At 41.9% G+C, this 27894-nt stretch overlaps 1 protein-coding gene across 1 annotated transcript in view; it reads right to left on the reverse strand.

The window, feature by feature from the left end:
* LOC138961176 (E3 ubiquitin-protein ligase rnf213-alpha-like) overlaps positions 1 to 26221 on the reverse strand; it is a 111739-nt gene extending 85518 nt beyond the window's left edge. Inside the window, exons 1-22 of the mRNA XM_070332776.1 lie at positions 25765 to 26221; positions 22800 to 23421; positions 20664 to 21472; positions 20200 to 20249; positions 19629 to 19784; positions 19076 to 19296; positions 18499 to 18821; positions 17816 to 18069; positions 16043 to 16276; positions 14341 to 14539; positions 12793 to 12848; positions 11119 to 11434; positions 10081 to 10185; positions 8958 to 9071; positions 8629 to 8782; positions 7992 to 8288; positions 7232 to 7827; positions 6406 to 6565; positions 3354 to 3571; positions 2473 to 2613; positions 1862 to 2023; positions 378 to 581 (exon numbers count right to left, since the gene is read on the reverse strand). Of these exons, the coding sequence (XP_070188877.1) occupies positions 378 to 581; positions 1862 to 2023; positions 2473 to 2613; positions 3354 to 3571; positions 6406 to 6565; positions 7232 to 7827; positions 7992 to 8288; positions 8629 to 8782; positions 8958 to 9071; positions 10081 to 10185; positions 11119 to 11434; positions 12793 to 12848; positions 14341 to 14539; positions 16043 to 16276; positions 17816 to 18069; positions 18499 to 18821; positions 19076 to 19296; positions 19629 to 19784; positions 20200 to 20249; positions 20664 to 21472; positions 22800 to 23409 (5379 nt within the window). The 5' untranslated portion in view covers positions 23410 to 23421; positions 25765 to 26221. The remainder of the gene's footprint in view (positions 1 to 377; positions 582 to 1861; positions 2024 to 2472; positions 2614 to 3353; positions 3572 to 6405; positions 6566 to 7231; positions 7828 to 7991; positions 8289 to 8628; positions 8783 to 8957; positions 9072 to 10080; positions 10186 to 11118; positions 11435 to 12792; positions 12849 to 14340; positions 14540 to 16042; positions 16277 to 17815; positions 18070 to 18498; positions 18822 to 19075; positions 19297 to 19628; positions 19785 to 20199; positions 20250 to 20663; positions 21473 to 22799; positions 23422 to 25764) is intronic.
* Positions 26222 to 27894: the final 1673 nt, after the last annotated feature.

A 27894-nucleotide genomic window follows, 5' to 3' on the forward strand; every position in this document is an offset into this window, starting at 1 on the left:
TTTGAAAACCCTAGAAGGCGGTTGCTATGAAAGAATTCCTCTACGCCCTACACTTTGCTCAGCAATTTCTTCTGTGTCCAACAGAACAAGAAAAGGTGGAAAGAGTGGAACAAATCCTGATACATGTGTACAGAAGTGATAGCTCTGCCTCCAACTCCTCTGAGGCTACGATCCTATTATTTGGTGACTAACCAAGAGGATAAAGTATGTGTTCATGTAAGATGGCCAACAAAAATAGGGCTAACTTTTCAGCTAACCCTTTGTTTTCATCCTTTCTTTTCTAAACAGTTTCTCTTTTGTCTGTCAAAATAAGGGTCAGTCTTGTTTCAGTCAACACAGATTTACAGTAATACATATTGCATTATTTAAAGTATTACCTCTAAATCCTCTCTCTTTCCAGCATTGTGTCCCTCCTTGCTGCGATGTCCCTTGAGTTTGCCTGAATCGGAGAACTCAGAGATGCAGCAGACGGGTCGCTCTATGTCACACAGGAACTCCACACTCCACTCCAGGAAGAGCACACAGCCGTCGCTACAAAGCTGAACGTACGTCTTGCCCAGTCTCACCAGGCTCTCCATGACCTATGAGAAAGAAGAGTGGAAAGAGGAATTAAAGCTACTGTTCTCGTGTAAGTCAGTATGTCAGCCACCACACATCTGTCCAGGTTTTTACCAGGAATAAGAACACCCTTCAACTTGGACACATTCCCAAAATCTATTCCAACAGACGAAAACGCCCTGTGTGAACCGAACATGTTGACTATCACAGGTCTGTCCATGCTTTATTACACAGAATGAGAGCATTCTTCCAATTTGACACATACCAAAAATCAACATCCTGGATTCTTTCTGTGCAAAGTAATAGCTTTTTCGCTCAATTGATTTTGTAACTGACACCAAAGTGATAATAAACAAGAAGGGCAAAGCCCATACGACTCACATGCTTGACCTTGACCTTTACATGACCTTGACCTTCAGGGTCAAAGTCAAATAACTAAACCTAGCAATGACATCATACACTAAGAACTGCTTTACACATTTTTCCTACCAAAATACATGTGACCTTGACCCAAGGTCAAGGTCATCCAAGGTCATGCAACACAAAGCTGTTAATTCAAGACATAGGAAGTACAATGGTGCTTATTGGCTCTTTCTACCATGAGATATGGCCACTTTTAGTGGTTCACTACCTTATTTTGGTCACATTTCATAAGGGTCAAAGTGACCTTGATCATATGTGACCAAATGTGTCTCATGATGAAAGCATAACATGTGCCCCACATAATTTTTAAGTTTGAAACAGTTATCTTCCATAGTTCAGGGTCAAGGTCACTCCAAAATATGTATACAATCCACTTTGAAGAGCTCCTGTGACCTTGACCTTGAAGCAAGGTAAACCAAACTGGTATCAAAAGATGGGGCTTACTTTGCCCTATATATCATATATAGGTGAGGTATTGAATCTCAAAAACTTCAGAGAAAATGGGAAAAATGTGAAAAATAGCTGTTTTTTAGACAACATTTATGGCCCCTGCGACCTTGACCTTGAAGCAAGGTCAAGATGCTATGTATGTTTTTTGGGGCCTTGTCATCATACACCATCTTGCCAAATTTGGTACTGATAGACTGAATAGTGTCCAAGAAATATCCAACGTTAAAGTTTTCCGGACGGACGTCCGGACGGACGGGGGGGACGGACGGACGGACGACTCGGGTGAGTACATAGACTCACTTTTGCTTCGCATGTGAGTCAAAAATTAATCAGCAAAAATTGTCCACAATGTACTCTTTTCCAAAAAATCTCATGTCTAATGAAGTAACACTAGTAACTACACACAACCAAAAAGGTGAAAGCAACTGACAGTGATGAAGCGGTCCACGTTCTCCTTCCCTTTCTCAGCCTGACCGGCCACCAGCATCAGACGACTCTGCAGGTCCAGCAACTCTTCGTAGCTGTAAGCGCGTGCTGGGTTCTTGCCCTCAACGTCTTCTGACACGCTCAGTTGAATCACATGGGCAAGATCCTGGGTGACATAGAACTTTAATTACTGTCTTCTGCCATGAGGCATACAAAAATGACAGTCCTGAAGGATTCACAAGGGCATGAAATATACTGGTTAACATTTCAACTACATGTCTTTACAACATTCACTGCAACAAACCTTTGTGGCTGTTGAATTTCTTCTGCCCGCAAAAAGCAGAAAGATTCATGCATTTTGAAATCATATCTTTTGTGAACCAGTAACGCTTACCTGTACCAATTAACAGTTGCCCCACTCCAGAGTTCTTGTTCTTTAATTATCTTCTCTACCTGTGTTACGATTCTTTGCTCACCAGAGTGTGCATGTATCCATACTGCCCACCCTCCCAATCCTGAAAGATTGTACACTTCATAGTATCTCCCTTATGCCCCCCTTCTCACTGTCTGCGAGTATTTTTGACACCTATCTTCCAACTAAAAGCATCTGCTCACCAGCCCTGTGTTTGCTCCTCTACCAAGCCTGAAGACACCACGAGCATTGATGTTGCCGACCTGGGACAGCGACGTCTTCTCCACTGAACCATGGGACTTCTGAACATCCTTGAACCAGTCCAAAAATCGAATAGTATCCAGCTGAAACAGAAGAAAAGAAAAAGAAAATCAAAATAATGACAATTTCTTTTCACTGCTACTGTCTGTACTCCACGTGTTTAACGGCAGTCATTGAATAGGCTTTTTTTTTTTATACCAAAGGATTAAAAGAGATCTTGAAAATATTATATGACAGGGATTCAACCATTTGTAACAGCGTTCTAGAAAAGCTCCTCACTAAGCATGAAGACTAGCACACATGTGAGCACTCACAGACGGACGACACGCATAAAAGAAAACTGCACAAATAACCTTATCTTGCAACTGTCTTATTTCATTTCTCAAACTGAAGAAAAACTCTTAATCAGATGCAGACACTTCACACAAAGCTTGACTTGGGTTCCACAAGATCCAATGGAACTTTGGGCTTTACTAAAGGAACTTTGGGCTTCACTAAAAGACTCTTGTGGAAATGGCGATTATTTTTGTTGAAACTGCCAACCAAAACAACGTAACAGCATCCAAAGGAATAGGCAGCGGTTCAGTTTCGGTTGCAATGGCTTTTGATGCACAGCAGTCCAGCCAACCACAGTGCTTCTACTCCAATGTTGACCAGTGGTGTTTACTGCAGTGCATGTGGGAAGTGATGATATGGCTGTGCGAGTGTACTGTGTGTACAATCACCCTCAAGAGTCAAGTTTGATGTGTGCTGTTTTTTGACTCTTAATCAACCAGAGGCTTAAAATACTTTTTTTTAATTCATGATCAGCATTCATTTTTACCAGTTTTGTGGGAAGGTGTGGATCAGCTGCAACATTTGCAAAGACAAGTTTGCACTGTTTCAACAGGTGAGCGCAGCCCTTGACGTCCTCTGTGAAGATCAGTGGAGCGTACCCTGTGGCCGCGGCGTGGAAATAGTTGACACGTCCAATGGACATTGGCTCCTCGCCGGCAGAGATGAAGGCAAGGTCCACAAACACATTCAGCTCCTTCAGTCCATCTGCACAGCAAAACAGGAAGAAAAGAGTTCCAAGGAGTAGTGCAAAGTACACTGGTACCTGCGATAAAAGAGTGCTTCCAAAGAAAAAACTGTTCCTTTGCCTATTACTGTATCTTTACCAAAATATACTTGTCGTGACAGGCCACATGCAATGTACGGAAACTCTTAGCTGGTACCACTGTGAATTCCTCCCAGATCTTAGATTGCTTTTTCTATTATCTGTGTGTAGGAATGCAAGAAAAGCTAAGTCACTGTTCATGCCTCTTCAAGCAACCTCCAGTACACATAAGTATGCATAGGAACACACCCATATGAACATATGAACAGTAAGTCCAGAGCTATTCTGCTCGACCTAGGGCATCCCCTCCACAACGCACTGATGGATCTCCGCATCACACGGAACGCTCGGTTTCTCATGCCTAGGTGTCGAACGGAGCGTTTTCGGCGTTCTTTTCTTCCTGCAGCTGTGAGATATTTTAACAACAACCGAGCCATTGTCCTGGCCACAGACTATCAGTGATGCCTTTTAAATGTACCTCTTAATGATAGATTTAATTTGGTTTGATGACTGTTTGACCTTTGATCATAACTAGTGCTGTGATAATGAGCTTTAGCACTGTTGTGATGGTGTTGACACTATACTTTGCCCAATTGAGTCTAACTACCTGATGGCTAATCTACTGTGATACCTGTGATAACTGATGATGATTACTGGGATTGGTTTTATGTGTTTGGTTGGTCTCTTCTTTTGGTAGTGCAATAGCGTTAATTATGGATTGTTGTTACAGCAGTCCCTCTCATGAACGGACACCCTTGGGCCATAGCAAAACTGTCCGTACATTGCAGGTGTCCGGTCACGGGAGGGGTGACCACACCACCCCCTCCCCCATACACTGACTCACACAAACAACAGGATTGAGTCTATGCTAATCACTTCTTGTGGCTACTAAACAATAAACTCCTAATACTTCTTTAAACGTTCTGTAAAAATGATTTGTATGAAAAGTGTTGAAAAGAAGAGATAAAATAAATCCTCAAGGCAGTGAACACACTCACCATGCACTGACATACGAAAGCAGCCACACAAACACAGCACAGAGGAGCGTGTGCAGATGCTTTGCAAGAATAAGCTTGAAACCCAGTTTGAATAAATAGCAGCAGATAGAGCTGCATGTCATAATCATGTAATTTATTTTCATCTTGTCTGGCTTTATTGACTGCATGCCGATCATGTGGCATGGCAGTGACTTTTCACTCTTCAGTCGGAAATACACTGTACATAACACAGCTCCCACTCTCCCTCACTGATGCCTACCCCAAGCCGTGACAACTGATGCTTGGAAATTGTGTGGAAGAGTACACCTCTCTATTTCTCTCCAATGCTCTTCCTGCTGACATGCAGTGACACCGGACACCCCACAGAGTTTAGCCAGCTACCCCCCCACCCCCCCCCACCCCCCCCCCCACCCCCGCCTCCCTCTCTCTCTCACTCCCTCCAGCCATGTACTGTTGGGCTGTGGCCAGAGAGGTCAGCTCCAACTGTTCACTCAGAGCAAAACCAGTTGACTGTGTCGTAACTTTTGACACAGCAAGACAACTGAAGGGTTCACAGATTAGGCAACCGACTCACTGGTCAAGGCTGAGAGGAAACAAGAGTATCTTGTCAATGAAAGAGGTTACACACAGACACACGATGCTGACAACTGTGGCCGATTTTTCACTCTCTTTCGCTCAGGACCTTCATCGACTGTGGTTTCTGTTGTTTACGTCCAACAGACAAGAATAAAGAGCACAGTGCTGTTTCATGTTGGCATCTTCGCATGTACTCCACTCCTGACCAAAACTACCCCCCCCCCTCCTGATGGGTACAGGTGCACTCAAGTTACCAGTGACTGTCGTCACGCCATTGCGGCTGTGATCTTTGCACCAAGAGCCGGACTGCTCTGTTATCGATTTTGTTGTGGTGAAAATTTGACGATGGTCTGTCCGTACATTGGAGGTATGACCTGCTGTTGGGACCGAAAATGAGTGTCCGTGTCCACGTTTTGCAGGTGTCCGTTTAAGGGGGGGCAAATATAGAAGGAAAATACTCCGTGCCGAGCAAATGTGTCCGTACATGTCAGGTGTCCGCTCACGCCGGGGGCCGTACATTGCAGGGACTGCTGTATCATCATTTACATAAAAACTTATCTGTTAATCCAAACAATGATATACTTACTGTGATGTTCTTAACTACACTTTAACATGGAATGTATGTATGTAAGTATGTATGTATGTATGTATGTATGTATGTAGGTATGTATGCAGGTATGTATGCATGTGTGTTGGTGTGTCGGTGTGTCATGTGTGCAAGTAAAAAGGGTATTGTAGTTGTACATATATTACTTTAGATATTTTTTTTTGTTTTTTGTTGTTGTTGTTGTTGTTGTTGTTGTTATCATGGGTTTTATGAATTTTCTTCTCTTATTCTTTTATAATTATTAATTAATGACCTATATGTGCTGATGACCAATTTAATTTCCTTTGTTGGATCAATAAAATGTTATGAGTTATGAGTTATGAGTTACATACACATATAAAATTAACACACAACAGACAGTCACACACACACATGCACCCTTTCTCATTCACACACACACATATAATAATAATAACATAATAATAACAGCACTTTATTGTCCATATACACTTCCTGTGGCATCCTCTTCAACCCCCCCCCCCCTCCCCCGACACACACACCCTCCCCAACCACACACACACACATCCATGCATGCGCATGCTCACACACCCTCCCACCCCCACACCAAGTTAGAACCTTTATCTAAATCCATTACCTTTCATGTTGGCCTTGAGCCAGTGAAAGAACTCGACACATCGGGGATCCAGCAAACATTCCAGACACTTGATGTCCTGGGGCATGATGCCCTCCAGTTGTTTGCACAGGCCCACCACTGACTCATCCAGGTCTCGAATCGGCAGTGACGCGTTCTGGCTCTGTGGACAGTTTTTCAATATCACCACTTCAGTTAATATGAATACACATGAAATAAAGCAAAGTAAAGCACACATCTTCCATATATCTAAGTAGAATTTACAAGGAATATTTTGTACAAAAACAAAAGTAGATTCTTCATTACCAGGCAACAGATTTTAAATTCACACAGCTGGCTGTCGGCGGCTAGACGAGACCTGAATTTTGCAAGGGACCTGCATGGCTGGGTCGTCTTGGGTCAGTAAATGGTTACTTTGGGGGCTGTTGGCCCATGGGACACAGGGGCTTAATATCTTTATTTGCTCGCATGTATTCGTGTTGTCCAAGGCCTGAGACTTTTGCTGTGACACTGTGATCTTTATCGTGCGCATGTGTACACTGAATGTTTTGAAAATCAAAATTTCTCTCATTTAGGCAAAATAGTTATTCCTGGTGTAAACAGGGATGGAATTATTATGAAGTGAAAGAAAAAAGACAAAAATCAGGGGAATATGCTCCTTTCTTCCTTTTACCCTGATGTCAGGAAAGCTTGCTTACAAAACAAAATCAACATCAATATCAACCACAAACAGAGACAATTAAACCACAAATCTTCCACTAAGTAGAACTTTTTTTTGGATAGACTACCCTGCATGACAACACCATAACAACACCAGCAGAAACCTTACCAAGCAACAGATTTTCTCGATGTCCTCAAAGTTTCCTTCTATTTCATAAGCCTGCTTCACTCCCAGGAGGGCATTAGCAGCAGCAACGTGTTTCTTGATGTCCATGTAACATGAGAACTGCCGGATCCTCTGATCTACCCAGTCAGAGGTGCCAGCTGTGCCCATCTTTAGCAAGTCTTCCGCCATCTCTGTGAAGTTGTATGTCTCCCCTGCTGCTTTGAACAAGCCGAACACTCTTTCAGCGCTAACCAAAGTGATGGACCCATCAATCATCTTCTGACACAGCACTTGCCACTCTTGCATCACGTCACTCCACAAGGCTTGGAACGCCCTCCAGAATTCCACAGTTGACAGGTCCATTCTTTCACCAGCGCGAGCCAGAATCTTCCGGAAGATGAGGCTTTTAATCTTTTGCTCAAAATCTGGCAGCGAAGCCAGAACAGTGTCTGGTATGCCCCACGGGTTGGTTTTGGGTTTGTACAGGTTGAGGTTCTTGATAGTGTCTGGTAGGGCCACGTCCACCACTTCCAGTAGTGGGCACTGTGGGTTCTTCTCCCGCTGATTTTCAATGACAGCATGGGCCATCTCAAAGTCATCTGCAAAACGCAAGGGAAAAATATCAGAGCTCGATTCTTCTGTGCATTTCAAAATGTTTTAGTTTAACTGTACACCATTTCAATTCTTAGTTAAGAACACTAGATGCTTTCTGTCATAGCAGTATGCTGAATATCCACAAGTAAGACACCCACAACAACCTTACCTGTTTTGAGAAAAGCATGGCAGTACTCAAAGAGCTTGTCCAGGCGGAAAGTGGCCAGCGTGTAGGCCGCAAGTTCGTGTCCGCGCAGAGCAAGCAGGCTGGCAGTCCTGGTCTTTTCATGGCCTGTAGCCGCCATGACAGCAGTGAATCGCTCATGATGGTAGAGAATGAACTGAAGTGTGCCCACTAGGATGGTGCCACTTGTCAGCTGTTCCAGACAGGTGCCGACACAGTTCATGGCATTCTTGATGATAGACTTCGCAGCTTCGTTCAGGCTCTCCATGCTCTTCTGATCACCTGGAAAAGGTACACAGTAACATCAGCTAACGGCAGAAGTTAATCCAAAGGCCCCAGACTGCATGAGAAACACACACACGCCCATGCAAACATGCATGCACGCATTCATACACACACACACAGTCACACAGACACACAGTCACACAGACACACATAGTCACACAGACACACACACACAGACACATAGACACACACACACACACACACAGTCACACACACAGTCACACACACAGAGTTTATTTCAATGTTCTGCTCTTGCCTCTTACAAGGAGGGCTTTTCTCAAACTTGCACATAAGAAATGAGCACAAAATAACAAAATCATGCAGAAACAGAACTTACCAAATCTCTGCAGGTAGTTGACCATAGGAACCCAGGTGATGACAAAGGTCAACATGTCTTTCTGTGTGGACATCTCTTTCCACTTCAACTCCAGCAAGGTTGATAGCAGACTGATCAGCCGGATGTTCTCAATGCCCAGGTGACTGGACCCTTGCTGTTAGTACAAATTTAATTATTTCAAAACCAATTAAAATGTTAAAATTGTCTATGCTTGTCAGAAATTAAATTCACAATATCAATCTGCACATCCAGAACAGAACTAAGACTATGAAAAGTACATCATACATGCTCCTTCTGGTGGTATTTTTTATGAACCTGTTTAGACTTGCCTTGAAAGCTTCCTCCAGAGACTCAAATGCCAGCCGGTTCAGAATACCGACAAAGGCAGGAACCACCTGGTCCATCTGATTCAGGTACACCTCCAGCTTGTCATCTGTTGGTAGCTGAAATACATCAAGCTAAATTCAGTCTCTCACCAGTAAGCATGTGCATGTATAGCAGTGAATAATGAATACATAGATTCACAATGATTGCATAAAAATATGAGAAATGCTTGACACATGAGTAAGGAAAAAAGTCATGTTATGTGTGAACTAACTGTGCCAATCCTGACTTTCTATTGCTATTCTGTTGTGTGTGTTTTTCGTAATGTGTACACTATTTTATGGCAAACCCAAAGCCCATTTTTTATAGTAATCATGCAGATAGTAAAGGCTTGATGTTTAAATTTGTCTTCATAAAAACTAACAGGTGCAACTGATGAAGGATAAGCAATTGGTAAGTCTTTCAAGAGTTAAGCCTTGCTGAGCAAACTTTCAAATTATTTTGGCCAAAAATTATAACTGACTGAATGTGATTTTTAAACCCCATGTAGCCATGCTGTGACAGAATACACAACAGATTCTATGTGGGAAATGCAGAATCAAGTGTATGAATCAAGAGTATGATGTAGCTAAGTATTAATGAGACATGTCTGTTTTACTTTTACAACGAGCTGGCTGATGCTACAGAACAAAACTTAATGTTTGATAAAAAAGAGAAACCTTGAATCTGTTAATTTTCTACTCTTACAATATATGGTGTTTTTTTATACCGCATACATTTTGAAGTAAGCTGTAGCACAAACATATGCCAGGCTTGATATCAAAATGCCACATTTTCTTTTTTTTTTTAAACACTCACACAAACACTGTCCTCTTCAAGACACTACAGCCTTTTTATTCTCTTTTTTATTTAAAGCTGAAACTGTGAATATGATTCAAGGTATTATCAAAACTGTTCTAAGACTGCTACATTTCTGCACAAAACATCAAAGACTTCCCTAAATGTGTTTCCCCTTCATGTAAGGTAAATTTTTGCTTTTAGCCTTACTCAATTCTGCATCCTGTTATGACACATATTTTCTCTGTTGGACAACTTTTAATTAACCTTTGGGAAAACACAACAGCTTACCCCATTGACTTCTGACTCAAAGTTTTCTGTGATCAGCTTCTCCAGCTGTTCCTTGAGAGGTCCGTTTACCAGATCTTCTGTCTTCCCGAACAGCTGTCCCCACATCTGTAACAACATGAAATAACTGATTTAATATCAAACAGTGTAACCACATTTAATGTACCAAAAACCTGAACAACCGGAAGAACCAGGTGCACATGACCAAATGTCGGATTATTCCTACTGCATCTTAATTTTGTAACTTCACGTTTTTTTGCAGTAACGAATGTCACCAAGCACTAGAGCTCTGCAACATGTAATGGTGTGGCAAGATACGGCATATGCAATTAAGGGAAGTTTTACTGTGTCACATGTGCAAATGAAGTTTGATTATAATCTGTATTCTTTTTTTACTTTCTTCTTCTTCTTCTTGTCGATCACTCAGATGGAAACGCCGGTTCTCCGCGCAAATGTTGCCGTGCGCTGTAGGTCGTCTTTTGACTTTCAATACTACTCTTGTAACAAAAAAATCTACTACAAAAAACAATCACTGAGACAGTGTAATGATGAACTATCGTGGGGCAAATAGACGAATTCCGACAAAAACTCAGTCAGGTTTGTATGGGTTGTGGAAGAGTAAATACCCTTGCCAAAACCTCTGACAAACATTGGAAGGGGCAATGACTAGCGAGGGGTGTGTCGGAAACACATGCTCCTGTCCTGTGTTTCTGACACACCCCTCACTAGTAGCTGCCATACAGTACGGCGCTACCCATTCTATTTTTTTTTCCTGCATGCGTTTATTTGTTTTATCATGCGCATGCGTGTACACGGGCTGTTCTGACACCAAGGAGAGTCTGCACAAAGTTGAATCTGGGAAATCAATCCCTCACCGAACTTTGGGATCGAACCAACGCCGATAGCGACAACTAGTTTTGAAGCCTGCACTGCCGCAGCTGACATATTTCCCCATCCCTAGCACACATCGGACAGCTTCAAACAGACACAAGCCCTCCCATTCTCTCTTACACACACAAGCTCTCTAAACGAAAATTTTACCTTCAGGTGCTTGGGCAGATTCTTCTTCTCGTACACTCGCAGGCACAGTTTATGGGTCTGGCTGATGCTGTCACAGACAGTCTTGATCACCGCGTTAGCATTCCTCAACCACTGCTGGGCTGGAAAGGCCTCATTTTCCTTGCATACTGTCTCCTCAACACACGCCCACTGATCCAGTACTAAGAACACTAGGTGTATCGCGTCAAGCATCAGGCTGTTGTCAAAGTTCCGAACGTTCTTCAGGACCGTGCACAACAGATTTTGGATAATGACGGTCTGGCATTGTGTTTTCTTGAGCTGCTGGTCAGGTGATAGCCTAAAAATAATAGCAAAAAGGTCATTGTTAGAATATGTTTTTGTAACTTTATAGTATGAATTCACTGAATGTAAAAACTTAAATTGTCAAGTTAATGTCAAACTCTGTTTTAGAATTTGCCATATCTACTTTCCACAAATGTTCATGTCAGTGGAAATCAAATCTTTTGGTTTTTACATTTAGTCAAGTTTTTACTAAATGTTTTAACATAGAGGGGGAATCGAGACGAGGGTCGTAGTGTATGTGTGTCTGTGTGTGTGTGTGTGTCTGTCTGTCTGTGTGTGTGTGTATAGCAATTCAGAGTAAACTACTGGACCGATCTTTATGAAATTTGACATGAGAGTTCCTGGGTATGATATCCCCAGACGTTTTTTTCTTTTTTTCGATAAATGTCTTTGATGACGTCATATCCGGCTTTTTGTAAAAGTTGAGGCGGCACTGTCACACCCTCATTTTTCAATCAACTTGATTGAAATTTTGGCCAAGCAATCTTCGACGAAGGCCGGACTTCGGTATTGCATTTCAGTTTGGTGGCTTAAAAATTAATTAATGACTTTGGTCATTAAAAATCTGAAAATTGTAATTAATTTTGTTTTATATAAAACGATCCAAATTTACGTTCATCTTATTCTTCATCATTTCCTGATTTCAAAAACATATCAATATGTTATATTCGGATTAAAAACAAGCTCTGAAAATTAAAAATATAAAAATTATGATCAAAATTAAATTTCCGAAATCGATTTAAAAACAATTTCATCTTATTCCTTGTCGGTTCCTGATTCCAAAAACATATAGATGTGATATGTTTGGATTAAAAACACGCTCAGAAAGTTAAAACGAAGAGAGGTACAGAAAAGCGTAGTATGCAGCACAACGAAACCACTACTGCGCTAAACAGGCTCGTCAGTTTCACTGCGTTTTGTACGAGCGGCGGACTACGGTCATTGTGAAAAAATGCAGTGCATTCAGTTTCATTCTGTGAGTTCCACAGCTTGACTAAATGTAGTAATTTCGCCTTACGCGACTTGTTCTAACTTCTGTTTCTTTTGCTGCACTCGAACTACATGTACAAACATGTCTTCAATGGAGATGAACAAGAATACACAGACTTTAAATACATTCATTCACATCAAGGCAAAACTTAAAAATAATATAGAGAATCAACTTTCTCCTTCAATAATAGCAATAACAAATAGATTGTAAGTGATAAAATAAAATAACACTCTACATTTCAAACAGATTCGTTGCTTTTATATGGAGGAAGTAGAAATATTCTTGGAAACGCAACAATTTACTGCACGTTTCATTAACAGCTAAAGTTCAGTACTAAAATTTTTAGTCAAAATGACACACACCCTTCCACCTGCTGAGCGAGCACAGTTTTCATCTTGTTGAAGATTTTTCCCAGAGTCTGAAACAAATTGCCACACTTAAACATTCCAATTATTATAAGGAGTGCAAACAGATTCTGATTTCTACTACAATGTACAGTACAGTCATCCTGACCTCAGGTCAAAATGAGTTCGGCTCATTCTATCCCTGACAGGATGCCTTGGTTTTCCTTGTCTGGCGAGGAAATCGATTTTTTACATATTTAGTTCTTTTCGTAATGTGTTATGGATATAAGCAGATTCGCGATCGTCGATAATGATTTTTCATGGTGTTGTGTAATTTTTAAATTACAAAGGAATTGATATGCAAGACAGTTTCAAGCGAGCTATTTTACGCGACTGTATTTACTGTGCAAACAACTCTAAACATGGCAAAAGTGTCACGTGATAATCAACCGTTTGGTTTCGGCTCTCGCTGGAGCAGACGATTTTTTCTGACAGTGATGCAACCATATATTACGGTCTCCTTCCGGCAGCAGTCCCAAAATTTCTACTTGTTTTGACGATGTCTTTATCATAACTGTGAAGAACAGAACGGAGATCACTGTCGAAGTCGGCCAATCTGCAATCCTTTTCGTCTCGCGAACACTGCTCGTGAACAACATATGGGAGATAACTCTGTATTCTTGTTTTGATAGATTCGCGTAGGACTTTAGCGTCCGGTCAGAGAGATAACTGGCGATAGCCGTGGAGCGATGATGATCAGAATGCAGTACAGTGTGTTGGCAAACCACAGAAAACAAGGAATTCCTTCGAGGTAGGAAAAACACCCCCGTTGGTCAAAGGGAAATAACCATTCTCACTGCACCCATTCTCACTGCCACCAACTGAGAAGGTTATTTCCCTTTGACCATGAATATGTTTCTCTATAAGTCCTTGTAGAATCTTAATCCACCAATAACTCCCTAACCGTGTGTTTGACTGGTCCCAATTTTTGTAAGGACCGTCTCAGGAATGTATAGAACCTGTTCACCAAGTTTGGTGACGATCGGTCCGTTCATTCTTGAGATCTATATGCGAACACAAACACACAAACAAACAAACAAACACATCGACCGAAACCTATACACACCCCTATACCGGGGGTGTAAAAACATCAGAGCCAGTTTCTTGTGCATGAGAGGAGCCGTGAATGACTTATAAAATTGTCATGCTGTCAATCTTTGGTGAGCATGTGAGCCTGTACATGAGTGTATACATACGAGAATGTGTATGCATGTGTGTCTTTGTGTGTGTACATTTCCATCTATATTGTACACATGTTGAAACAGTTCTCGAAGACCTGCTTGGATCAAAGTGCAACGACTAGCACTTGGATGTTGTTTTTCTTTTATTTCTTCTTATATGTTTAAAAACATTAAAGCAGAAATCTAAATGAAACCCAATAATTTAGACTCACAAATGCAACCAAATTATTTCAATTTACATGTACCACCACCCACTTTACACCAGGCTGCAATACTTAAAACAACCTGAAAGAAGAAATAAACTCAGATGAGAACTATCACACACCTCTTTGGCAGAGTCTTCATAGTAACCTTTGCGGTTGATGTGATGTATCAGGGTGGCTGCCATGACCTCCACATGGAGGGGGGCCTTGAGAAGCACAGGCAAGAGGGGATCAAAATCCAGAGAGGCGACAATGCTGCGGGATAACATGGGATCAGCAACCAAGCACGGCTCCAGCAACTCGATATGATCCATCAGTTTTCTGAGAAGAAAAAAACGAATGAATAATGGCTTTAGGTGTACACGCCTGTGTGAGCGCAAAGATACATTCCTTCTCATGTAAGCAATCATGTTCAGCATCACAGATCTGTTGAGGGTTTTACATGACAAAAGAGCATCCTTCATCTTCTACGCATACCAAAAGCAGCCCGGTTGTTTTATGTGCAGTGGAATATTTTTGTTGAACTGATTTTGTAAGTGAAACCCATGTCAATCTGCTAAATTACTTCAGCAAAGAGTGGTTTTTTAAATCCCACTCTGCACAGAATGCAGCTACATTATTGATTTGGGGAATTTCTTTATTTGGTGTTTATAACTCATAACTCATAACTCATAACATTTTATTGATCCAACAAAGGAAATTAAATTGGTCATCAGCACATATAGGTCATTAATTAATAATTATAAAAGAAGAAGAGAAGAAAATTTATAAAACCCATGATAACAAAAAAATATCCAAAGTAATATATGTACAACTACAATACCCTTTTTACTTGCACACTTGACACACCGACACACCAACACACATGCATACATACCTACATACATACCTACGTACATACATACATACATACATACATACATACATACATACATACATACATACGTTCCATGTTAAAGTGTAGTTAAGAACATCACAGTAATTATATCATTGTTTGGATTAACAGTTTAACGTCGTTTTCAACCACGAAGGTTATATCGCGACAGGGAAAGGGGGGAGAGGGGATAGAGCCACTTGTCAATTGTTTCTTGTTCACAAAAGCACTAATCAAAAATTTGCTCCAAGGGCTTGCAACGTAGTACAATATATTACCTTACTGGGAGAATGCAAGTTTCCAGTACAAAGGACTTAACATTTCTTACATACTGCTTGACTAAAATCTTTACAAAAATTGACTATATTCTATACTAGAAACCCTTAACAAGGGTAAAAGGAGAAACAGAATCCGTTAGTCGCCTCTTACGACATGCTGGGGAGCATCGGGTAAATTCTTCCCCCTAACCCGCGGAGGGTATTTGGGGAATATATGTTGAACTGAAAGAATGCTCTTATTCCATGTGAAAGCCAGGGCAGATCTGTGGTGGTTAACATGATAGTATAGACAGGAAGAACAGTACATTCAACTAATTCAAAATGGATGCACAATATATATGAAGGTAAAGGGGGAAAATATACAGAGTGAAAAGAGAGAGACTAGGATGTATACAGACTCATAAGCAGTCATTCACATTTTTATCTCATCAATTTTCAAATTTAGTGTTGACATATATGTAGTTCATACCAAGAAATGTTTAACAGAAAGAACTGACAAACACGTACATGATTATAATGCTGATATTTTCATCTAATTTCATCCCTCTTAGCTCACATTTCTCTACTTGTGATAATTCATCATCATCATCATCATCATCATCATCATCATCATCATCATCATCATCATCATCAAATAAACGCCATCTAAAACAGTGAACCACAAGCTCTTACTGTGAAGTTTTCATCACGTTCCTCTTGAACTGATCCTTTCTGCGTGTGAAGTTAGAAATGCCCCACCAGCTGTCTGTGGTGAAGGAGATGTTAGGTTCGGGTTCTTGGAAGGGCAGAGCAGAACCATCCAGAAAGTGAAGCAACGGGATGCAGCACCACCAACTTGGATCCATTGCAAACTTCCACTCCACATCACTCTTGTCTATCAGCATGTGTACCGCTCTTGCCATACTGCTGCATGTTGGGAAAACAGAGCAATTTCAGAGCAAACCGTTCCATACATAATCTTGCATCAACCTTTTTTTTTAAGAGAAAGGCTCCTTACCGTACACAAAGACTGTTTGATAAGCGATGCACAGTGGAACCCCCCTTTTAGACACCCCACCTATCCACACCCCACCTACCCACACCCCACCCCACCTACCCACACCCCACCTACCCACACCCCACCTACCCACACCCCACCTACCCACACCCCACCCACCTACCCACACCCCACCCACCTACCCCCACCCACCTACCCCCACCCCACCTACCCCCACCTACCCACACCCCACCTACCCACACCCCACCTACCCACACCCCACCTACCCACACCCCACCTACCCACACCCCCACCTACCCACACCCCACCTACCCACACCCCACCTACCCACACCCCACCTACCCACACCCCACCTACCCACACCCCACCTACCCACACCCCACCTACCCACACCCCAATTTGAGCTATGTTTTTCAGATGTTCTTTTCTCTGTACATTTTCCTCCACATAAAAAAAAATTAAGACTCCTTTTTCAGACCTGATTTTCTCAGGTCTTAAACGGGGAGAGGGGAGGGGGGGGGGGGGGGTTGCTGCATGAATTTCAGTTTATGCCTCAGGGAATTAAAGAGATTCTGAAAAATGTAGAAAACACTTTAAATATTTAGCATCAACCAGAATAAATACCAAATAGATATTGTTCATAATTTTTCTTTTTTGACCTTGACAGCAAGAATTCTCTATCTTGATTTTTCAAGTACATTCAAAGAAATAAAAGATAATGTATCGATTGGACATTGCATTTCCCTTCTTTGAGCCATGTGACGTCAGAGGCCTACAAAACTTCATATTTGGGCGTTTCAGGTTGACCGAAACTTTAAAGGAACTACAAAACACACGTCATGTGTTTGATTGCATGTGTGTGTGCTGTTCAATGTCAAAACAACAACAAAGTCAGTACATGACGTGTGTTTTGTAGTTCCTTTGAAGTTTCGGTCAACCTGAAACGCCCAAATATGAAGCTTGTGTGTTTGATTGCATGTGTGTGTGTGCTCGTTCAATCGTCAAAACAACAAAAAAGTCATAGTACCTGAAAGGAATTTGATCAATACATAAATGTTATTTGCGTTTTTGACTAAAATATGACATTTTACACAGACCTCGACAGTCATTGTTCACCTCGACCGCTAGCGCGGTCTCGGAGAACAATGACTGTCGAGATCTGTGTAAAATGTCATATTTTGGTCAAAAACGCAAATAACGTATAATATTTTGATATACTTTACATGTCCAGCTATTTCAGTGAAAAGTGATTAAAAGAACATGTCCTAGAACAAGAACAACAATTTCTACCCACCCCCCCTCCAAAAAAAAAGGGGGAATACCTTTAAAATAATAGTTTGATAATGTAAAACAGCAGCTGATCAGTGAGCACTACAAAAGCTTGTGCCACATCAGAAGAAAACCCACCTCACACAAAAAAACCTTCATACACATTTGCAAACACTAACCCTCTGTCGCTCATGCGTGATGGAAACTGTGTCTCAAGCTCCGTCACTTCAGGGCACGATTTGTTTTTCAGGTCTGGGACAAGTAGCAAGGATCGACACAGCAGGTTCACCACCTCAGCTGAGATGTAGACATCAAAGCCCACTTTCAGTAGCCATACAAACAGACCAAGGACAGCTGTCCGTCTTGGTGTTTTTTCTTCCAGTAATGCTTGAATAGTCTGAACCAATGGAAGTATCAGATTCTCCCGCAGACACTAAAAAAGAAGCCAGATGAAGAATGCATCAGATCAAAAATCTGGACAGAAAATCTCATTATCCCCATTGAGAGCAAACCTCATGTGGAGTGCACTTCAACGGTTAATATTTGTCCAAACCAGGATTTCATAACAGTTGAAGGATTATGTACAGCAGCTCTTTGTTCTAAGTGATTGTCCAAGCCAAATTGCATACTGGCAATTGGGGTGTTGGAGGGGATGGAGGAAGGGAAGAGGTTTGAAGAGCAAAATTTGTTTTACTGTTCCCTGACAAGTTCAGCAAAAGAAGCAGCCACTCTTACAGTACAAGAAATTTTGAGAGAAAATATGCAATCCATGAAAGATAGGAAAGCTGTCATAAAATAATGTTAAGTATTCAAACATATCAAACAGTACTTCTATCACAAACAAAATCACCACAATGCTCACCCGGTTGACAAGGTCATTGTCTGTGTATTCCAGCCGGTTATCCAATAGCTGTAGTCTCAGGCTACTCATGACAGACTCCACTTTCTTCAGATACTCTTCAGCGGTGCGCTTTTGACTGCCGGCAGGATTTAACAAGGCTCGTTGAATTTCTTCTGGCGAGGGAAGGAACTCCTTTCCAGACAAAACCCCTTCCTCTCTGACTTTTTGTTGAACTGTCTGGACATCCACACCCAAAAGTCGAATTGCACCTTTGCCAATAGATTTCCAAGAGGCCTCCTTGACGCTTTCTGGGTAGGCAACGCCATCATATCTGTGCCAGTCACCTGCAAGTGGGGATGAAAATAAACGACACAATGAACTTGCTAAGGAGTTTGAGCAGCATACTTTAAACAGATATTATGGGACAAAAGTTGCATGTACATAATTTCTTTACCGTCTTGTAGTCACCTCACTGGAGAAAGGATGTATTCACAAAACCCTATGCACCTGCAGCTTTTAAGTAAGCTGTGACAAAAATAAGAAGCAAAAAGTCAGTCAATCAATCAAACAATAGATCAAGCAAACATCTATCACAAACCTGAAAAAGACCTTTCCTTGTCAACAACAGTAAACTTGCGGTTGACTTCAGCCTGCTTCTGACCGTAGATGGACGATGCGTAGTGTTTCTTCAGCACATACTCCCACTCCACCTTGTCCTTGCCTTGTCTTCTCACCACATACTTGTACATGAAGCCGTTGTTCCTGATGGATCTGGCCATGGTGATTTTACCAACATACATCGGCCCCATGTCAGTGTTTCTGCAACATCATCAGGGAAACTTCATTTTAACTAAAGTGCGGGGATGATAGCTGAGCAAATAGAAAGTCACAGAAAAAGCTGGTGGAGAAAGTGAGGGAGGGAGAGCAATGAAAAAGAGAGGCTGATTTTCATACATTTCCAAATGTGCAAATATGTTGAGCAGTACCCATATTTAAAATGGCATCTCAAAAAAGCAAGATTAACCATTCTTGAAGCTAAATTTCTCCCTTTACCTGCTCAGAACCTTTTCTGACACATGAAAAACCATGCTCATTGTTACATTAAAATAATGTCTATAACCATTGCTAAAGATTCAAACAAACAAATCTACCGTATGTATTTCAGCCGGTTCTTGTCAGCATCTGGATTGAAACCACCAAGAACACGTGGTTCACATCGAATGCATACCGAATCTGTTTCCACATCCACTTTAAAGTGAGCAGAGATGATGACATGGAAGACTACTGTAACTTTCTCATCAGCAGACCTGTTCACCCAAAAAACAGACCATTCAAAGAAGTATTAATATCAGAAAGTATAGAACAGGTGTATATAGGGAACTGTTAAAATGGCACACATAACTTTCAAGCCTTAAAAACATTCTGATGAAGTTTCTCACAACCTATTTGAGGGAAAAGGAAAAGTTGTAAAACGCCAGCAAGCTTCTTAAGATTATACCAAAGGCTGTACTGATATGGTAAGAACTTTACAAGGAACGTAAAATTTAATTTAGTCAATGTACCTGACCTCACATGATTCCCTTCCGCTCTATCTTTCAACGGACACCTACATATGCAACTGTACAGCTCGTAAGGCGTACACACACACGCATACACACACACATTTTTTTTTAGACGAAAGCAGTGGTCTTGCCATCTTCACTGAATAAATTCAACACTTACAGCAAGGCATTTGCATTTGAGTTGACTTTTCTTGGTGTACTGCTTCTAGACTGCAACAAAAATAAAATCAATGTGCAAGTTTTATTCACAGATTATTATAATCCACACAATAAAATTCCAAGTCAGCTAATATAAAAGACACGTACATAGCAATGGTTTTTAAATCAAACTGCTAAAACTTTCAATCTGGTTAAACAGTAAAGATGCCTTTTAAGGGAGTATATGGGGCGGGATTGCTCTATCTTTTGAAGAAAGACAAATGCCAGAATAATTAAACTGTACCCATCCGATGGATAAAAGACGAGATGCGAGCCTTAGCAGACAATTTAAAGCCAATTACTCATAAGATAAACATGCTCATAACCAAACAATGTTCAAATGAAAAATTATACCATTTGGGAATAAAAGTATTCAAACTCCTATAATAATATCTTGTATGAAATTCATAGCAAATGAAAACACACTTTCTCTTTCTGGTCACTGGTGCCTCCTTTCAATGCGCTTGCATATGACGGTGCTGATTTTGGCGGCGGTTCTGCATTCTTGTCAGCCCTGTCACCAGCACTAACTTGTACCGGAAGTGACAATTCAGTGTTGGAAGGTTGTGCCGCTTTGTTCTTGCTTTTTTTCTTCTTTTTCTTCTTCTTTGAACCTGTGGCTTGTTCCACAGTGCCATGTTGAGATGCTTGTTTCCCATCTGGTTCCCTTTTCTTTCCCTTCTCCTCTGTTTTTTTCTGTGAGTCATCTTTTTCCTTTTCCTCTGTGTCGTCTTCTTCCCCGCTACCTTCAGAACCATCTTCACCTTCTGATTCTCCCTCTTGTGCAGTGACACAACCCTCACCGCTGTTTTCAGCTGGGCCTGAACCACTTGAAACAGCCGATACAGTGATGGTGTACCCTGCAGACGGTGAATCCACTTCTGCTGTAGCTCCTGTTCTGCTAGTAGTATCAGGCTGCACATCAACATCTCTTTGTTGAGTAGAATGATTGGCTTGAGATTCCCTCTCATCATTCTCCTTCTTTAGCAGTTCTGGTTTTCCACCTGAACTAGCAGCATCACCTTCCTTCCCCGCATGTTCGCTTTCATCATGATTAGCTGAAAAAGTCTGCCTCAAATGTGTGACACCTTGGTTGTTGTTGTTGTTGAGAAATTCATGTCTCTCTTGTTGGTCAACATCTTTGTTGGACAGTCTTGAGTGATCTGTGTTGGTGATTATTTCTTTCTGTACCCAGCTCACATCCGCAAATTGGCTGAAAAACTGTTGGGGAGGGTCTGAAAAAGATGTATTATCTGTTTATTAAAAAACCCATATGACAAGCAGTTTGTTTGTTTGTTCGTTCATGGGCTGAAACTCCCACGGCTTTTACGTGTATGACCGTTTTTACCCCGCCATTTAGGCAGCCATATGCCGCTTTCGGAGGAAGCATGCTGGGTATTTTCGTGTTTCTATAACCCACCGAACTCTGACATGGATTACAGGATCTTTTTCGTGCGCACTTGGTCTTGTGCTTGCGTGTACACACGGGGGTTTTCGGACACCGAGGAGAGTCTGCACACCAAGTTGACTCTGAGAAATAAATCTCTCGCCGAACGTGGGGACGAACTCACGCTGACAGCGGCCAACTGGATACAAATCCAGCGCACTACCGACTGAGCTACATCCCCGCCCCATGACAAGCAGTAAACTGTGCAGTAAAATTAAAAAATAATAACACATGAACGCCAGTGTTTTATACTTACTGATCTATGCTGGCTTAAATTTATACTAAACTTATTCAAACAATTTTTGTTATCTATCAAAAGCAGAATAATACAAGGTTCTTTCTTTATTTGGTGTTTAACGTCGTTTTCAACCACAAGGTTATATCGCGACGGGAAAAGGGGGGAGATGGGATAGAGCCACTTGTCAATTGTTTCTTGTTCACAAAAGCACTAATCAAAAATTTGCTCCAGGGGCTTGCAACGTAGTACAATATATTACCTTACTGGGAGAATGCAAGTTTCCAGTACAAAGGACTTAACATTTCTTACATACTGCTTTACAAAAATTGACTATATTCTAAACAAGAAACACTTAACAAGGGTAAAAAGAGAAACAAAATCCGTTAGTCGCCTCTTACGACATGCTGGGGAGCATCGGGTAAATTCTTCCCCCTAACCCGCGGGGGGAATAATACAAGGTACGTGAGCGAACAGCAGATCAAAATTCTTTGCATGTACTATCTTTTGGGAGCCAAGGTTAAAAATTCTTCATTGCACATTTTTCTCAACTAAAACAGTTCACTCAAACCTGTATTGTCACATTACAGCCAAATCTCACCCTACCTGCCAATACCTATTGACTATCATAATTTCACTCAAAAATATATACAGCTGAACCCATACTTTCAAGATCCCTCCCCGTTTAAGACTTCCCCCCTTTGAAGACCTTGTTTCGTCAACATTTTTGTTTATATTCTTTATAAACTTGCCTCCATTTTCAGATTCCCTCCTTTCTAAGACCGAATTTTCTTAGACTGTTTCAGATCTTGAAAGGGGGGTTTTCTTAGACTGTTTCAGATATTAAAAGGGGGGTTGCAGGGCACACAAGGAATCTTACCAGGTTCCCCTGAAGTAGCAGGAGGTGTTGGGACATGATCTGCATCTGGCACCTGTTCCTGAACAGGTGATGCGCTCGTAGCTACATCAGCACCAGACTCCGCACGGTCATTGTCCTCGTTGGCACTCTCATTTTCAGACAGGCATGTCTGCAGTTCTGTCTTTGAGCTGGTGCCTATAGTTGCAGAAGTTTGCTGGCACGTTGTGGAAGGATCTACAGGGATCTCCTGTTCTCTGGACGAAGCGTTTGCAGGAGAGGTCAGGTCCTCCACAGAAGCTTGAACAGAAGTTTGTTGCTCCTTACCCACAGGATCCCGGGTTCCGCAGTTAGGGCAGAAGCTTAAACCTTGTATCAGGGTGAACCCACACACAGACCCATCAGGGAGCTTGGCACAACACACTTGTGGAGCAGAGTCCTTTGGATCAGTCAGTGGAACAGGGCTACCACAGTTGAAACAGAACTTGTGATTTCCCCGCACAGTGACACCGCACGAACAATTGAAGGTCACAAGGGAAGCCGCTGCTGTTCCACATTCTGGACAAAACTTGGCTTCGTCGGGGAGAACATTGCCACACTCCTTCCCGTTTACAATACCCCTGCATTTCATCATGTTGTCCGAAGTCTGCAACAAAGCAGCAAAAGGAAACACAACTATAATCTAAACAAATGAAATAGAAAAGTATCCATAAACTAACTTTTAAGCGACACAAGCCAGACGTCTTTCAGAATCCTGGGCACTCTACCTTCATCTAAACGTAAAAATACATCTTGCACTCGCATACATTTTCTCTTTCTTTCTCCCTCTCTCTTTTTTACAGCAGACATATATTATATATATATATACTCACAATTGGTCAGGAAAATAGGCAACATTCCAACATCGTTAAAAATCTTAGGACCAGACATTCATTTTCCTAGTCAATTTTGCGTATGTGTCTGCTGTAAACAGTGTTCAAATGGTATTCAAAGTGAAAACTGTCAGTGTCTGTCAATGTATCCCCGAAAGATGTAACATTACCAACACTCTACTAGAGACATATATATATTGTATGCCAGGGTTTCATTTACTAGTGCGCCTTGCGCCATTGGCGCATAACATCTCAAAACGTCCCATTGGAATCCAGGTTTCCCAATTGCTTCGTTTCCGGCCGATTTATGTGGAGCACGTGATGCGCACAAAAAATATTGGCAGTCTAGAAGTGTCGTCTGCGCAATGATCGCGGCAGCTTTCTTGACCGCCAAGGACGACCACGCACGTTGTGAGACGTCATTCGTTAGACCTCAATTCCCTTCAGTGCATCAAAGGGCGCACTGAAATTACGTACCACTGCGCCAACCCATGCACATTTTTCCCAGTAGTACAGTGTTTGGAATGACCTAAGCAAAAACACGCGCCAAGCCAAGCAACTTGTGAGTTTGTGAAACGCGCTGTGATTGGCTTTTAAAATGTAATTCATTACTATCCAACCAATCCTGCGAACTAACTGTGCTCGCGCGTCTACCTCTGTGGAAACTGTCAACAGAAGCGATATCGATCAAAACACAGACCCACACACACCTGACGCGTGTTTCTTTCAGGCGAGATATTCTTTCAGCTAGCCGCTCGCGAAGCTAGGAGGCGAGATTGTCTATGAAACGGTAAAATGGCTAGCTACGCAAGAATTAAACACCATTGGTTGATTCTGAAAAGGTCGTCTGCACTGGGATAGGTAAAAAAACCATGGACAGCCAATCGGATGGGCAGCTGCGTGGTCGCCATGTTTTCTCGCCAATTAGCGAGCAAGCCCAAAGCTACCTAGCATTCGAGGCGAGAATTCTAGTGAGATGTGCCTAAGAAACGGTATACTTAATTCCTCGCCCCACTCGCCTGTAAGAAACAGGGGACTGATACACTGGCAAATTCTCATATATATCATCACATGGCACTGAATCGCACTATTTTGCATCTTTCGACATTTTCGGACCGCCTCGGACTGCCTAGCCCGCACGTTTTGACTCCGTCTTTACAATTGTAAATTAATGTCCCAACAGCCACCACATGGTCCATTCCTTAACGTGGTGTGGTGGTTTGCGTGTCTCGGTGACCCTAAGAGCTATGCCAGCGGGAGTGTAAACTCCTGGAAGGGCTTCCCAAGCTGGACAGGTCGAAAGGTAGAGGCCAGACTAATATGGACCAACCTTGTGCTCACAGGGCAGGTCCTTGGGCCATGAGCTAAGGGTGAGGTAACCCTGACAGAAACCTCGAGTGCTGAAGACGTATGTGTTGGGCCGCACGGCGCACTCCAACAAACCACAACACTACGCATCAACTGCCATTATGACACTTGGAGACAGAATTGACAGTAATGGTGCTCGCCCTGTGAGGATCCACCAGGCAGGTGCAGCGCCGGGCTCCGCGCCTCAAAGGAGTCCACCCTCAGCTACTGGAGGTCCCTTCATCTCGTCTTGTGGAGCCAGGGGACGAGTGCCCTCCCCCATGTGTTCTTGTGGAGAAGCAGAGCAGGACACGGCCCACATCCTACGAGACTGCAGGAGCCACCAGGTGCTGAGAGAGGAAATCTGGCCATTGCCGGAGTCCCTGCACAACAAGCTGTACGGGCCAGTGGCTGCGCTGCAGAGGACCACTAATTATATCTCAAGATCTGGACTCCAAGTGTGATCGGCGATCGAAAAGAAGATGTCCCAACAGAATTTGGTTGAGGGGGGCAAATTTGTCCCATTGTCTTTTCCTTCCAGGCTAAACAATGTAAGCACTTCATGTCTCTGTTCTTACCTAAACTAACTTTACACGTACATCTTCCTGGTCGTTCTGTTGCTAACTTAGAGAGGACACTTTGTCCAAAATCTGTCTTGTCTCGCCATTGAAGAAAGACAGGAAATAGAGACACAAATAGATGCACAGATATATACAGAAGCGACTGGACAAGACAGGATGAAAAACAAAAGTACAAACTGTCTACTTCACCAGCAAAGAATGATAGTTGGCACGGTCGGTCTGTCACTGTCAGCCATTTTCGCAGCTCCTTTGTCAAGTTTGTGCCTTTGATGTTTCAAAAGACTCACAGTATAAGACTAAAATTGTCGCACGATATGTAACAGTTATAGCATACAAGGCACGAAGAAAGACTCCATTGAGAAGAAGGACAGGGTTATCGAGGACAGTGTGTCACGTTTAGTCATACATACAATCCACAGCAGTTCTTGGTAAAACTGGTGTGTACTTTCGGTTTCCGAGGAATTGTATCAGCAACATACGGGTACCACGACCAGTATGACTGGAACACTCATGCGAGCGAGATGCGCAAAATATCGGCAGAGGTGCAATACTTTTTGGAAATCAAAGTATGCATTTTGTCGAGTTGGGTTGCTTTAAAACACTGTTGTTTTATCTCTGTTTGTTCCGCTCTTCCGCTCAAAACGACATACAGTATCTGTCTTCTCGTCGATTTTTTTTCCTCCTCTCAGTTCCAAGTCCGACAACTCTGATGTACGAATAGTGTTGCACCTAATCTTGTATTCGGCGCTGTTCCGGAAATGACCTATGCTTTGTTGATTCCAACAATGGCCGCCATTTTAGGAATTCCAACTTTGCGCCACGCGATTCTACACTAATCGTCATAAAAAAAACTAAACACATACACTGAGCACAAAAAGTTAAGGATAATTTTTCAGTGGTATAGCCCAGATGTTAAACAGCAGTTTTTTGGTCAGAAATATACGTGTATTGAAGATCAGTCTTTCTTCTGCTCAAAAATGTGTCAGTTTCTGGAATTTATTTTGAGTAATATTTGGGTATGACGTCACATGTCCGTGACCACGCCTACCCTCAAAAATGGCGTTTTTTGACGGCATGATTCACTTTCAACCGTCGAAACAGTGACTTAAACTGACTGATATTTTAAATTTTTTACATCCGAAAGTTTATCAGTTTGGTGTCTTACCTAACAGTTCATACACATTTCGTTCCACAAATCCGTCGCGCAGTCAAGCTGTTCTAGCGTGTAAAAGAGAGCGACCACAATCCTGAAAAACAGCAAAAAATCCAGGGGTTTTATGGTGTTTTTGCTGGGGAGCTGCAGTTGATATACAATAAATCAGTCTAAAATTACAAATAGCAGCCTCTCCAAATTTCACAGAACGATGACAAAGACCCTCATCTGGATTCGCGCTAGTAGTCCTAGTACTTGGAGCAAACGAACCCGAGAATGGACGTTGTAACGGTTTTCCGTATTCTTTGTCTTCTTTACTTACGAATACGAATACGAATACGAATACTTTATTATCTCATACAGAGAAATTTCAGTGTGGTGCACATTAAAAGACAAAACAAATAATAAGACAACAGATAAAAATACCATACGAAGCATACTACACTCGCGCACGCATATGTACACTAACAGGAATAGTAACATGATTCCAAATAGGTAAATTGCCGTCAGCTTTAGCTAAAAGTTTACCGCTAAAAACTATCATTATCACAGGACTAGATATGTCATTGAACAATATTTATCACAGGACTAGTCATTCGAGGGTTATCACACTCAGCATAAGGGTGCACATCAAAGAATATAAAAAATATTCATCACAGATTATTCAGTTATACAGTTATACAGCACAGCTGTGTTCAAAACACGATAACAGTTCTTTTCTGCAACTGCTACTGAGCAAGTTGTTCACATCATCCGTGAAGGCTATACGCATCCTATCGGAGAACGAAAAACAAAATTATAGAAAAAGTCCTTTAAAAAAGTTGCGCGAAAGACATCAGGGGCAGTATTTTTCACCTCTTTTTAAACGATCATAACTTTTGGGCCCGTGAAAGAATGTTTCTGAAACTTGGCACACATGTAATGGCACCATTCTTTGCAAAGTATACAAAGTTGAGTGCATGTCACATTTGTTTTTGGGACGTTACAAACGTTTGCAAATGTTTTACGGAAAACCGTTACAACGTCCATTCTCGGGTTCTGTTTGCTCTAAGTACTGGAACATATACTGATGAGGGTCTTTGTCGTCGTTCTGTGAAATTTGGAGAGGCTGCTATTTGTAGTTTTAGATTTATTGCATATCAACTGCGGCTACCCCGCAAAAACAG

The sequence above is a fragment of the Littorina saxatilis genome, linkage group LG3, assembly GCF_037325665.1.
Source record: "Littorina saxatilis isolate snail1 linkage group LG3, US_GU_Lsax_2.0, whole genome shotgun sequence".
In the NCBI taxonomy this organism is placed as follows: domain Eukaryota; kingdom Metazoa; phylum Mollusca; class Gastropoda; order Littorinimorpha; family Littorinidae; genus Littorina; species Littorina saxatilis.